The 12876-nt window shown below is 41.5% G+C and overlaps 1 protein-coding gene across 1 annotated transcript in view; it reads right to left on the bottom strand.

Annotated features, from left to right (window-relative positions):
* The window catches only part of agps (alkylglycerone phosphate synthase), an 18613-nt gene extending 5737 nt beyond the window's left edge, over positions 1-12876 (bottom strand). The window contains exons 1-17 of the mRNA XM_049727504.2: positions 12634-12876; positions 10133-10222; positions 9412-9502; positions 9213-9333; positions 9062-9136; positions 7815-7886; positions 7570-7649; positions 6662-6742; positions 6013-6138; positions 5703-5811; positions 4411-4538; positions 3960-4011; positions 2600-2676; positions 2399-2511; positions 1235-1304; positions 802-863; positions 200-289 (exon numbers count right to left, since the gene is read on the bottom strand). Of these exons, the coding sequence (XP_049583461.1) occupies positions 200-289; positions 802-863; positions 1235-1304; positions 2399-2511; positions 2600-2676; positions 3960-4011; positions 4411-4538; positions 5703-5811; positions 6013-6138; positions 6662-6742; positions 7570-7649; positions 7815-7886; positions 9062-9136; positions 9213-9333; positions 9412-9502; positions 10133-10222; positions 12634-12827 (1631 nt within the window). The 5' untranslated portion in view covers positions 12828-12876. The remainder of the gene's footprint in view (positions 1-199; positions 290-801; positions 864-1234; positions 1305-2398; positions 2512-2599; positions 2677-3959; positions 4012-4410; positions 4539-5702; positions 5812-6012; positions 6139-6661; positions 6743-7569; positions 7650-7814; positions 7887-9061; positions 9137-9212; positions 9334-9411; positions 9503-10132; positions 10223-12633) is intronic.

The following is a 12876-nucleotide window of genomic DNA, read 5'->3' as shown; positions in this document are numbered from 1 at the left end:
GAAGGTTCATCCAAACATTGGCAAAGGCTTAACTATTGTGTTTCAATGAGGAATATCGCTTATTGATTAGTTTAAAGAAAGAAGCTTTAATTTCAAAAGTAACAATGCATCAAGCTGATGATTTTTGGTCATTAGTGCCTCTCAAAAAGCAAGGGAGCGGCACTACTGTGCGACAATCCATCACAATCACAAATGTTACCTGCAAGTGGCCAATGGTGGAAACTGGACTCCTCTGTTTTTACACTCGCCTATGATGCGAGCTTTGACGTTCCGGCAGATGTCCAAAACCCTGAAAGAGTGTTTTTTCTTTTTTTAATGTGGTATAGAATGCATGTGGAATACATTTGGCCTTAAAGAGAAATTAGCAGTACGAAGAAGCCGACGCCAACATAGAAACCGCCGCAAGAGGATCCCACTAGTGTGGAAATGGCCGCCGGCGTGCGCAGCCGTGTGGAGGACAGCGAGAAGGAAGTCTAATGAGCCGAGCGCCTGCGTCCACTTGCTCTCACTCCGTCTCTCCTGTCACGCGTGTTACGCAACGAGGGGCGACAATGACAACGAGGACGAAATGTGGCGCGCATTGCGATCGGGTGGGACTTGAACCCAAGACTCGAGCGAATGGCTTGAACTACAATTGTGAGCAATTAGTCAAAGATCTCAGCAGACCTTATGAGTTGTCATTCGTAGTGCCAAAAGGTAGATTTCTTTTTTTTTTTTTTTTTTAATTGATAGTTTTAAATTTATGGCCGACAATTATGACCTTACCAGAGCATTCAAAAATCGCCACAATTGTGTATTTACCTGTCCCAGGGTACTGAGGTCTCGAATGACTCGCCAATCACATAGTAGTCCATCCCCAAGTCCTGTCCAAAGGAAAACATCAACATGTATTTATTATAAAGTGTGTTATGCTTCAACTCTGAGCAAAGCAAGATCATTCATCTATCATCATTCTTCACTTGCTTTCTTTTTCTTCTCTCTCCTGTCATTCTTTGAAGGTCTAATAGAATGAAATCCAGTTATGGGTTATCTTGAAATGCTACATGGAAATTAGTTTAAAAAGAATAGAAAGAGCAATTCTCAAAATGAATACACAATAAGTATGACCACATCAAATCAAGGGCCTGGAGGTCACATTCTGCAGGCCCCTTGTGTTCTTGTCAAAGGCTCCGCCCAGCTGTCCATTAGCTTAGCATGCGTTTAAAAAAAAAAAAAAAAAAAAGCGGTCACCCACCCGGAGGTAAGCGATGACAAAGGTCAACATGTAGCCCCTCTGCCCATTGTCCTCTCCGGCTGCCAGGCCTCTGGAAAGAAAAAGATAACAGGGTTAATATTCAACTGTGGCGTCTTTGTGAGCGGCTCTCACGGCAGCTGCGTGCGAGCCTGTCAATCCAACAATGCGCAGATCAATGCAGGTCAGCCGCACATCCATCACCTGCGGTGTGTAATCAAATTTTCATCTAGCACCCAAACTAATCAGGCCAAGCTCATTAGAAAATCGCTATATCGATTCATGGCGTTTCCCAACATCGGAGGAAAATATCCCGCGTTGATCCATCACTGGCACTTGATCGTCTTTTACTGGAAATAATGCGATAAAGCGGAGGATGCTCTGTGCACCTGCCAACTTTCTTATGATGCAATTGCTGCTTATCAAAAGGTCAATAACAATCTAATATTCATGAACAATCGATAGCCAATGCTGTAGTGCCAACAAAAAGTACACAAATTGCTTTTTGGCAACTATGAAGTAATTTAGTCACAAAGAACATAAATTAATATTATAAGACTAAAATTAATATAATAGGACCAAATGGCAAGTTTGGACTTTGGAGTGGTGTCGCGGCATCCAGAAACATAGTTAAAAATATATAAATAATAAGAAAAGAATAGAAAAAATTTAACTGAGAGAACAAACCTTAATTTGCATAGTCTATGAACAATTTCAAAATACTCTTTTATATCAATTTAATTTGTAATGGGGGTTGAATCATTTTGTGTATCATAGAACAAATACATATACAAATGCTAAATTAGTAGCTCTTGCTTACACTGCAATTTAAAAATGTTTTCCGGTCTGTACTGTGAAGTGACGTAACTCTGAGTGACTGTTTGAAATTGACCTAAATCATCTCTGTGGAGCATCCCGGTGAGCCTGATGTGTAACTGATTCCCCCCCACCAGTGGACCTCATTGATCAGCACCCACAAAGGCGGGCCTGGCAGGAGGACATCCACAGGTGATCCATCACCGTAAACTAAGACAAACAACGAAGCGCAACACTAAGTCTAGGGCGTCCTTTTTGACGTTACTTCTACTTATGGCTGGTATCAAACATTTCCACTTCATTTTTTGTGCGTCTCCTCCGTAGCGTTACAGAGGAGGGGAAAGTACTGACCCAAACATTGCGGCGATGCCATAAACTTGCTTCTCATGCTGCAGGACCTTCTCTCGGTCGCCCTCGAACAAAAGGGTGGCCACGCACAAGCGGTTCTGGTCAAAGCCTTTGAACTGAGGATTTAAGAGGCCGAGGTTCATTTTTCATGAGAAACACTTGGGAGCGTGCCTCCGACGCAGACGGCTCATGCTCGCGCTTTACCTTGGTGATGTACAGTTTTTTCAGGCCGTCCAGAAAGGAGGTGAAAAGTGACGACACTTGAGGCTTGAGGGCATGACCTGTGGACACGGCAGTTAAGGGGGGAGCCATCGAGACGCGGATGAGGATTTACTTTCAAACATTAGTCATCGTCTTGTGGGAATCAGCAAAAGCGGGATGGTCAAGAGTTATTTGGGCTCTCAAACAAAAAAAAAAAGGAGGGAAAAAATAAATGGTAACATTTGAATAACTTTACAACGGGCCGGCTGCTGGCGACAATAAATCACAACTTCCTGAAGGGAAGCCAAGTTGACGCGACGATATCGCTCTTCCTCACGCATATTTTGATTCATTCTTGATCAGACACACAAAAAAGTGCCGGCGGACAAGCAAAATGAGGGCCGGGGGCCAAAGGGACGGCCATCAATCATGTTACGCGTGATGTCGCCGAGACTTAACAGTTCATTTATTTCTCCTGGTGTATGCTCTACTCTCTTCATCACTTAGTGGCCTAATTTTGTCCACTGTGAGGTTTGACTGCATGTCTCCACTTCTGTCAGCCCCCTCACACTATTTAATTAATAACTCAACATCGGCGAGAGACCCTCACTGCGTATGATTTTACTCTTAAGCCCCCCGCGTCCTTTGTTCTTTGCTCCTCCCTTCCGCGTGTGATGGTGACAACAATCTCATTTTTCATCTCAAACGCACAGAAAGGCACGACTAAATTGCACGCGTAGTCCTGATCTGAGAAGGCATCAATTGGTGGTATTCAACGTGAAGCCACTAATAAGGCTGAGAAGCTATCATGGAGTTTTAGTTATTAGCGGGAAAAGCCGGTGGCTTCATCCAGCTTGCTTAATGCTCAGAGGTGCCTACTTGATGAGGAGCGGAAATCTCGGCGAGATAATGAGATCCCCGGAGGCTGGGGGGAGTTTTACTCAGATCTCTGGTGATGCCAGATGCATTGGCCAGACCTTAAGGAACGGCATCATAAAACTTCAATGGAATGAATGCTTGGCTTAGGCCGAGAGCCATTTTTCTGTTATTATGTTTATATTATTGCCAGTGATATTTTCTGTTGTATTGTTATTTTATGTTTTTTGGAAAGTGCTTTGTTACGGCAAAATTGCTCAATACGGTAAATAAAGCCTTATTTCTATTTTTTTTTTTTAATCTCATTGCGGCTTATCTTCAGTTGAAATAAAAATATAACCGGCGGCGTTCGTTGATGTACTAAAAGAAGATTAAGTGGCCGTTTCAAATTACAGACTCCAGTTTGAAAAAGAAAAAAAAAAAAGCAATGTTCAGAAACATGAGCTAAAGTGATTTGCACTGCCCCAAAGGGTCCAACAGAACTTACCAAACTTAAATTGCTCATTATCCATTAGTCGAATAGATGCAGGAGCACACCTCTAAAAGAGGAGGGGAAAAAAAAGAAGGATAAAAGAAATGAAAATCAATATAACTTGACGTTGTAATTTGATGAGAAATGATGAATCCCTCCTGCAAAAAGTCGGAGGCGTTTTGGTTTCTTGATTGATAATTCTGGAAAATTCGACTGTAAATTATTTATAAGATTTCAACTGATCAACACAGAACTAATTTAGCAAAACTGTTAAAAAAATCATTTTTCAAAATGTAGTTCATCAATCGTAGTAGTTTTGATGACTGTTGAACACTTAACACTTAAGTTTTATTATGTCTATGATTTTTTTTTTCTTCCAGAGTAGCTCTGTTGGGTCGATTTGAAATTGGCAATAAAGATAACCAATAATGTGATGTGTCTGTTTGATAAAATAGTGTAAAGTGACCTGTTTGGCAACTTCCCGAAGACAAGCGACACCTTTCTCAAAGTTAGGGAACACCACGGAGCCGTATTTCTGATACTCCGGCTTGGGTCGAATCTTCATTGTCACCTCCGTGACCACACCCAGGGTTCCTGTGAATAAAAAAAAAAAAAATCACAAAGATGATGAAGCCATAAAAATAAGTGAATTGAGGCTACATGTTGTTTACATGAACTTTGTACTCCTTGGAGTATTTTTATTTATTTATTTATTTTTTTAAAACAGGGTTCTGGTAAATGTCCTGGGGGTCCTCGTGGTGACCTTTGTCTCACATTTCACCAAGGGGGATCTGGTTTTCTACTGGGGCAGGGAGGGCAAGAAAGATTTATCGGCAAGGAGCACGAGGAAAAAAAGCAAGGCTCTCTCAAAGACAGGCAAGCCCAGAAGTGCAGCACGTACGCAGATACAGCTAAACCTCTGACCCACCTTACGACCCCCCCCCCAGAATCTTCACAAAAGGAGAAGCCACTGTGCGCGCTTGAAAACGTCAATGCAGGAAATAAGAGGGAGATGATAGTTGGAAAAACAGATGTGGCGTCACACATGGAAAATGTGTTTTGAAATCACACAAATCAACATTTGGACTTTTGGAACTGATATTGGATCTCTTGGTATCCTTAAGAGCTTTGTGTGCTTTTTGCTGCCATCAGTGATTTTGGACAAATTATCAGTTGCTAGTGGCAACTTTGGCAGGCGCAGACGTACTGTTCTCAAACAAAAACAAACAAACATCTTATTTTAACTGGTGAATCTTTAGGGCTGTGGATTCACTTGTACGCAAGAACCACAGGTTGACCACCAATTACTTAGACAAAAGTAGTGCTTTGCTGCCATCTTGTGGCATCTACAGGAAATTATAAATATTTTTCCAATTGGAACTGTCAATTATTTTTTTAATTTTCACACAATTCACTTCCTCAAGTCAGTTTATTTATTTAAAAAAAAAAACAATGAAAACTTGTATATTGTTGTAACTCAAGGTCATTGAAACAAATGCTTTGTCGTTTGACTGATGTGCTGGCACACAGTTGAAGGTTTTGGTGCAAGGCAACTGCGTCAGAGTCGTATTTGGCTATCAGCTTGTACACTGTAAATAGTGGCCAGGGACAGTCAGGCCAAGGACAGGCTGCAAACGTGTGGGGAGCAAGCATGAGAATCATCCTCATGTTGCTGCTTTTTATACAAACAACACTGGACACAGCTGTAAAAGTGCCCAAATTCCCTGGCGGCATGATGAAACAAAAACACAAGCAGACCTTCGGATCCCATGATGAAGTGATGAACGTCCGGCCCGGTAGACATGCGGGGACCCTGACAGCTCTTCTCAATCACCCCGCGTGGAGTCACCATCTTAATGTGGACAACCTATTCCCATCGGGGGGGAAGGAAAAAGAAAACGACATGCTGTATTTAGACAAACATATGGGTTCGGCCTTTTCGGGTTCCAAATTAGAAACACTGCCCCTCGCCATGTGGGACCACTCATGCTGTGGTCTTGGTACTGAGAGGGCGTGCGTGAAAATGTTTTGTAAACTGTTTCCTTCCGATGAAGAGATGAGCACGCACCAGGTCCTCAATGTTGCCATAGATGTTCTTCTTCATGCCCGACGCTCTGGTTGCCACCCAACCCCCTACCGAGCTGAACTCCATGGAGTCCGGCTCATGGCCTGTGCAGTAGCCACTCTCATTAAGCTGGAAAATACAACGAGGAAGATGTTAAAAGTCAAATCACACGCCAATGTACTGCTTTATTTGGATTTTACTATTTTAATGCAATTTTAAAAAAGGATGCAAAAAAATGCATTATATAAACTATTAATTGATTTACATAATATTAATGAGCACAACAGTTTGAGATGCTTTTCTTCATTATTATCATTCCAAAGCACATGGTTTTACTTCCTCATAGTGAGGCATGTGGCATCCATTTTGACTTGATTTAAGGGAGCAAGTGTGGCTCCTTGGCCTGTCACATGTGCTTACGTGTCACTTGTGTGGGGGAGATGAGGAACTTAAGTAAATACCCAACAACCTCCACAAGAGGGCCTTGAAACAAAATGTGATTCAAGTCACGGCTTTAAAAAGCCTTTTCTTGTGGCTGAGTCTTAACGCAGAGGCGTCTGCAGTAAATCATACAATGTTAAGCATCGAATGTCAGCTCTTAAGGAATTTGCTGGCCAGTCCCTAAACACTTAAAAGACATGACTGTAGTCACCTGACGCTCCAAATCCTGACCGATGATGCCGGCTTCCAGGTGGGCAGTTAAATTTTTCTCATCGATCCACAAAATGCGGTTCTGCATAGGATGGAAACAAAAAAAAAACAAAAAACCCATAACTTTTACATTGTAAAGATGTTTATAGTAATGTGTGTGTGTTCAGCTCCCCAAGGTTTAACTCAATTGAATATCAAATTTCAAATATACGCTTCTTATTTGGGGCACTAAGCACTGGGCTCGAGCCTACCTGCATGGGGTCAACATGCCCCCCTTTTGCCATCAATTACACTGCAGAGGTAATAAAGTTTACTATATTCCTGCTCCGCTGCTTTCACACACCAGAGCCACCTGACCTCCGACCTCTGACCTCCACAACAAACCACTGGTGGGACAGCAGCATATTTATTGTTTTCACACAGTTCAAAGGACAACGCTATATTGGATATTTGCTGTTTTATATTCCGTTGTAAAAACGAAACGTTATCGTGTTCATGTGAGAGAGCCGACCTTGCATTAAGATGAATGGATTCTGCCAAACTATAATATTTGTGTTACGCTCCTAGCGTGTTATGGGATTTATGGAATGCGGCCGTTTTACGATTATGGTTACTGCCATGACTTTTCTTTGCTTAAAGGAAAACGTGTTGGGAATGGACATTAAATAGTAATTTTGTTTTAATGCTAAACAAAAGGTAATTCATTATTTGGTTTTGAGATGTGCCGCAGGAATACTTCTCAATCACTTATAAAGACAAGTGCAACAAAAATAGTATCTTATCAAGATGGCAGAGAGGAAAAGGAAAACAAATGTTTTTAAAGATTAAAGAATGACTCTATGTCAATATGTACAGTTGGTATGCTTTGAATGACTTCTTTATTACAAGGAAGGTATTTACGGTACGTACCATCTGAGAGGTATCCAGAGAAACGATACAGCGAGCTTCATCAGTGGGACACTCGAGAGCACTGGAGACACTTGTTCCTCCTGTATGGAAAGGAAAGGGGGGGGGGCACTCAAACACAAATCTTTAAAATAATCTTGTATCTGTTTGCAGTAATAATGCAGAAAAATAGGCCTTTTTATTTTCAATTTATCAGGCGGAGAACGCAAAAGACCATACAGAACCGTTTCGGTGCTTTGAAAACTCACCTCCGTATGGTATCAAACAAACGTCGTGCTTGCTTGCCAGTTCCACGAGTTTGACGACATCATTGTGGCAGTCTGCAAAGACACAAGACAAAAGTGAGGTCAGCGCAATAAGATATATCATAGCATTTAACCTTCTCGATCGCAAACATAAATTAAGTCTCATGGCTCATTTAAAAAAAAAAAAAAAAAAAAAGAGATATGACAGAGGTGATAAATTGGATGTTTATATTGGCAGGGCCATTAGAGACGGAAATAGCAGGAGAACAGGGTGTGTATTCATTTGCCAGAGGCTTTTCCCAGGTGGAGCGCGAGTGCATGAAGCGGTGCTCTTTGTGCCGAGGTGATCCCAATCAATACAAATGCGTTGCGGCCAATAACGGAGCCAAACCAGGTCACAGTAAGCGGGGAGGAGGACGCACTTAAGCGGGTGAAAGAGGAGCTTCTGCATCCTGCTAAAGGCTGCCGACTGACAGACACAACACACACGGCCGTTAGAAAATCGCATTTGAAGTCAATTAACTCGAGTCAAAACAAACAGATTAGCTTAGACTGTATGCGTCTCTCGTGAAAATGACCAAGTAGAAATGAAATGTAAATTTTTATGATGAAAATGTGAAAGGAGACATATCACACATGACAAATACATTTTAATTAAACATCCATTCAGGGTTAGATTACATTATAATTTAAGAATTGACAGTGATAAAGGGCAATAGTAAATGATTAGAATTATATTAACATTTTCCTTAGCTCTCTTTTTTTTATAACTTCATCAAACATCATCGAGACTACTCGCTCATCATTAAAACCAAAATAAAACTTGGCTTGATATATTTCTCATGCCCTTAGGTAGGGCTTCTAAAAAGTACAGCAGGGGTCTGCAATCTTTCAGAGAGCTACTTTGAACGCCTCCAGTGCAACTTGTGTTTTATAGATACCACTGGTAACTTTTACGATTTTGCATTTGCATAATAGATCTTTCACTCCATGGAATTCATCGTAGTCTATCGCAAACCTATGCTCAAGTCACAATAATGGTAAATATTTTATAAATAAACTTCTAGACCATAAATTGGGAATTTAAAAAAAAAACAAAAACATTTTACGTTAATTAATGACTCCTTAAATGTGAATTTGAGCGTTATATGCGCCTTTTCTTTGACCCTTGGGCAGGATGGAATAATGTCAGCCATGATAACAATGAGAATGGCACTGCCATAAAAGACATGGTACTGCTTCAAACTCACCAGGCCACACCACCAAATCGGGAATGCGACCAAATTTCCCTTCTCGCAAGGCAAAGATCTCATGTAAGCAATGCCCTGTAGAAGACATAAGAGGAGTGAGCAACATACAAACAAACAAAACCCAAGGAGACCATCTCCAAGTGAGCGTTACCGTGGCTGCGAAATACGCGGTCCTCGGCATCGTGAGAGAAGGGAATACCGAAGGATTTCAAATCGTCCAAGAAGGCTTCGTTAAGAGTGGGAGCTGGTACGGCGCTGCTGTTCAGGAGGGGCTGAAACAAAACAAAGCATTGTTATGCACTTGCCGACCGTCATTGTTGACACAACAACTAGGAATGCACAACACTCACTAATGCTGGAGTTTTGTGCTGCAGACTGGCTCCAAACGTGCTTTCAAACCAGTCTCTCAGGCCAGGGATGACCATACCACTTAATCTATATCTGGATAGAGATCAGGAGGACAGACACAGTCAGAACTTTTTTTTTTAAACTGATAACATTACACAAGAGCAGTTAACCTTAACCCTTCACATACCATCTTAATGACCAACCAGTTCCAAGTGTTCATTAATAATAATGCAGACTTATATTCCTAAAAAGATTAAATACATTGGCTATTAAGCATATGGTTTCATTCAAGGAAGGGTTCTCTTTCGGGAAACAAACCGGAAGTTCCCTCTTGAGTGTACTTCAACCCGGACAAGTAAATTATTACAAGAATTATTTGTCCAGAAGAAGTTGACAATTTCCTGTTAATGTGCAGCTACGGCTAGGGAAAAGAATGCCACTTATTCAAGCACTACTACACGACAGCCACTAGATGGCAGCAGTGTGGTGTCACTAGTTCGGATGGGAGATCGGGAGGTGTGTGCGCGTGTGTGTGTGTGTGTGGGTGGGCTAATGTGCTGATGAAATGATTGACGCAACACACCCCAAGATTACAATTACATGAGAACATGAGAATGCTTACACAATATGGTCACGTGAGTGAATGAGATAATGTATCATTTGGCCTTTGGGGACATTGTTGAAGAGGTACAAAAGCTGTGTGCTATGTGACTCTCACTGTACCTTTTGCCACTGAATTCTGCTTGGCCTTTCTTATTGAAGAAGAACTTTGAATCGCTGTAGCCCCAACCGTTCCACTTCATGATGTCCTGCCTAGAGGAAAATAATAAAACAGTGACGGGAGTGATGGTTAATGGGTGATCACAAGATGTTAAACATCTTAAATAGTTCTGGAGGTGATTTTTAAAAGCAAGACGACACGCCAAATACAGACGACGATCCGATACCCCGTCTCACAAAAGGCTGACGTCAATGCTGTCTGATTTTATTTAGCCGGTCAAAAGTTTCCATCGCATTCAAGGTGGGCCTTTTTATCAATGGGGAAGTTAATGGTCGGAAAAGTACTAGACAACCACACCTATTATATTCTCTGGGGACATTCATGAACATGCTCGGAATATACTGGACAGCCTATGATAATTGGGAATTAGTACAGCAACATTTGAGGGGGGGTGCTCAAAAGTTGTATGAACAATTTTAGGTGTCAAACTTAAAAAAATAAATAAAAACTGAAAGGGTCTCAAAAACCTGACGTGCAACGAGAAATGTTGACGTTTGAATCACCATCAAAACCACATTCAGTAAAACAAATCCATCTCTGATTTCAATGTTCTCTTGAACAGTCTATAAGCTTGACTGTGTGTTTTGCTTTTTCTCTGGCTTTTCTATCTTTTTATTCCAAAAGCTGGTGCATGACATCACGTATTACACCAGAGGACCAACTTCTTTAACCTACTGTTTTCACCTGTTACAGGAAATGCTTTGCAAAGTTTCTGCTCACCACACCTTTCATACTCCTGGATGCCAAGGGTGCTTTTGGTCACCATCACAACTCTGCGGCTTTATCCCTTCAACTTTTCATGTTTCATTAACGGCGTGTATCAGTCTGCCCACTCGATTTCTACGATTTTTATGGTGGCGGTGCAAAAAGGGATACTTGACAGAAGCTTCCCCAGCACATGCAACAATATTCATCTAATACAGTAATTTAAAATGTATTTAATTAATAGATGGAAAAAAAAAACTTTCCAGACTTGAAACTGGAACAAAAAAGTCTTTGAACAACACTACACACACTGAGGCGGTTTTACCCCAAAACAACTGCGCCAATCATCCAAAGCGCAACTGGAATTTGTCAAACAAACACTACCCGAGTTGAATGACCTCACAACCACCAATTAAGCCAGTGATGCAAGTGTAATGCAGTCCTGTATAGCTTTCTTTACAGAATGCAGCATCATCTGCAAACTAAAAAACAGGCACTTAAAGCACAGAAAGATTTGGCTCTGTAACTGTGCAACTACTAACTCAGCCAGATTTCTTTCTGATTAGGTCTCTTGGAACGGGACAGCTTAACCAGCACATCGGGATTGTTTTCTACTGACAGCACTTAGATACTTGTCACACTAGAATGCAAACAAAGCGAGATACATACGTAATTCCTAAAGGAAAAAAACTTGTAAAACTGGAACTGAAAATGATGAGAGGGTCCTGCACTAAGTTGCTTTAGATGATGAAAAAAGATCACAATGATTTACCAATTTAAGTGGATAAAACTCTAGATGTTAAAAAAAGCAAAAACGTTTGACTAATTGTATTTATTTATATCTGTACTGGTCCGAAAGTCATGTTGTGGGGCCACTTTGAACGTAGAGCCCTGTAGAATATCAAAAACATTACTGAATATTTTAGTAATTTGCAGGGGAATTAAAGATGGTATAGCTAAATTAAACCTGGCACATCTTAGAGAAAACAATGTTCTACAATTTATTGTTTTTGTAGTATTGCTACAATGTAACACTGACCAGAACACTGTAAGACGGGGGCCAGATTTTTTTTTACACTCAACTGCAGCTGTTGAATCCGATTTCACATCAGATGACAGCTCAACCTCCCCGAGGTTTCATGAACGCGACTCAGCCGCCAATAGGTCGAAAGTCAGACCACCGTGACTCTTAGCCAATCAGATTAACTAAAAGAAGCCCAAGTTACATTCACTGCCTCGTCGCTCGGTTGTCAAACAAATCAGGCGGTAAAGTAGAGTGTGCAGAAAAGAAAATGACAGAAAAGTATTTATAGTTTGTTGTCGTACAGTATTCATACAAAAAACCTAACTATGAAAACCTCGTCTTATATATGCCGAACATTCGACACAAGTTGAAGCGCCACAAAACGTTGCAACCATTGTTCGTTATACATCCTCCAATAACAGAAAACCTGGAAGTGCAATAAAACTAACTTTGTCACTGTGTCTGAATAAACTAAAGAAAATTGATGTAGTGTATGAAGCCGCACCCACCCGGTATCAAACAAGTGCTAACAGTCTGGCCAAAACCGTTTTTCCGCGAGTCACTATGAAATTTGTGTTTGTCTGATAGGTAAATAAATCACACATGATGTCAGCGTCTCATGCTTTTTTCAGCTTCTCTGCTACGCGTCACACAGATTAAGCTACAGGGAATGTGTGGACCCTTGTCAACCCCCGCTCCATCACAGACTTATACCTCCTTCGCGGCATTGTAGTCTTCTCCTGTTGGGCGACATCCGCCTCGCTCCCCTGGGCTTTGCACTCGGTGGCTACAATGGTGGAAGCACTATCCGCCGGTGCTCGTAAATGCCCTGCAATTATTTTCAACCTCTGCTGAGCGACTCGTTGGATGTCGGAGCCGTCTCCAACGCTGCCGCTGTCGGACGCCATGCTGCTTCCGTATTGGTGACGGGAGAGAGCGGAACTGTCACATATGAGA

This window comes from Syngnathus scovelli, chromosome 8 (assembly GCF_024217435.2).
Source record: "Syngnathus scovelli strain Florida chromosome 8, RoL_Ssco_1.2, whole genome shotgun sequence".
NCBI lineage: Eukaryota > Metazoa > Chordata > Actinopteri > Syngnathiformes > Syngnathidae > Syngnathus > Syngnathus scovelli.
Note: the sequence above shows the minus strand (reverse complement) of the source record. Positions and strands in the feature narration are given on the sequence as shown.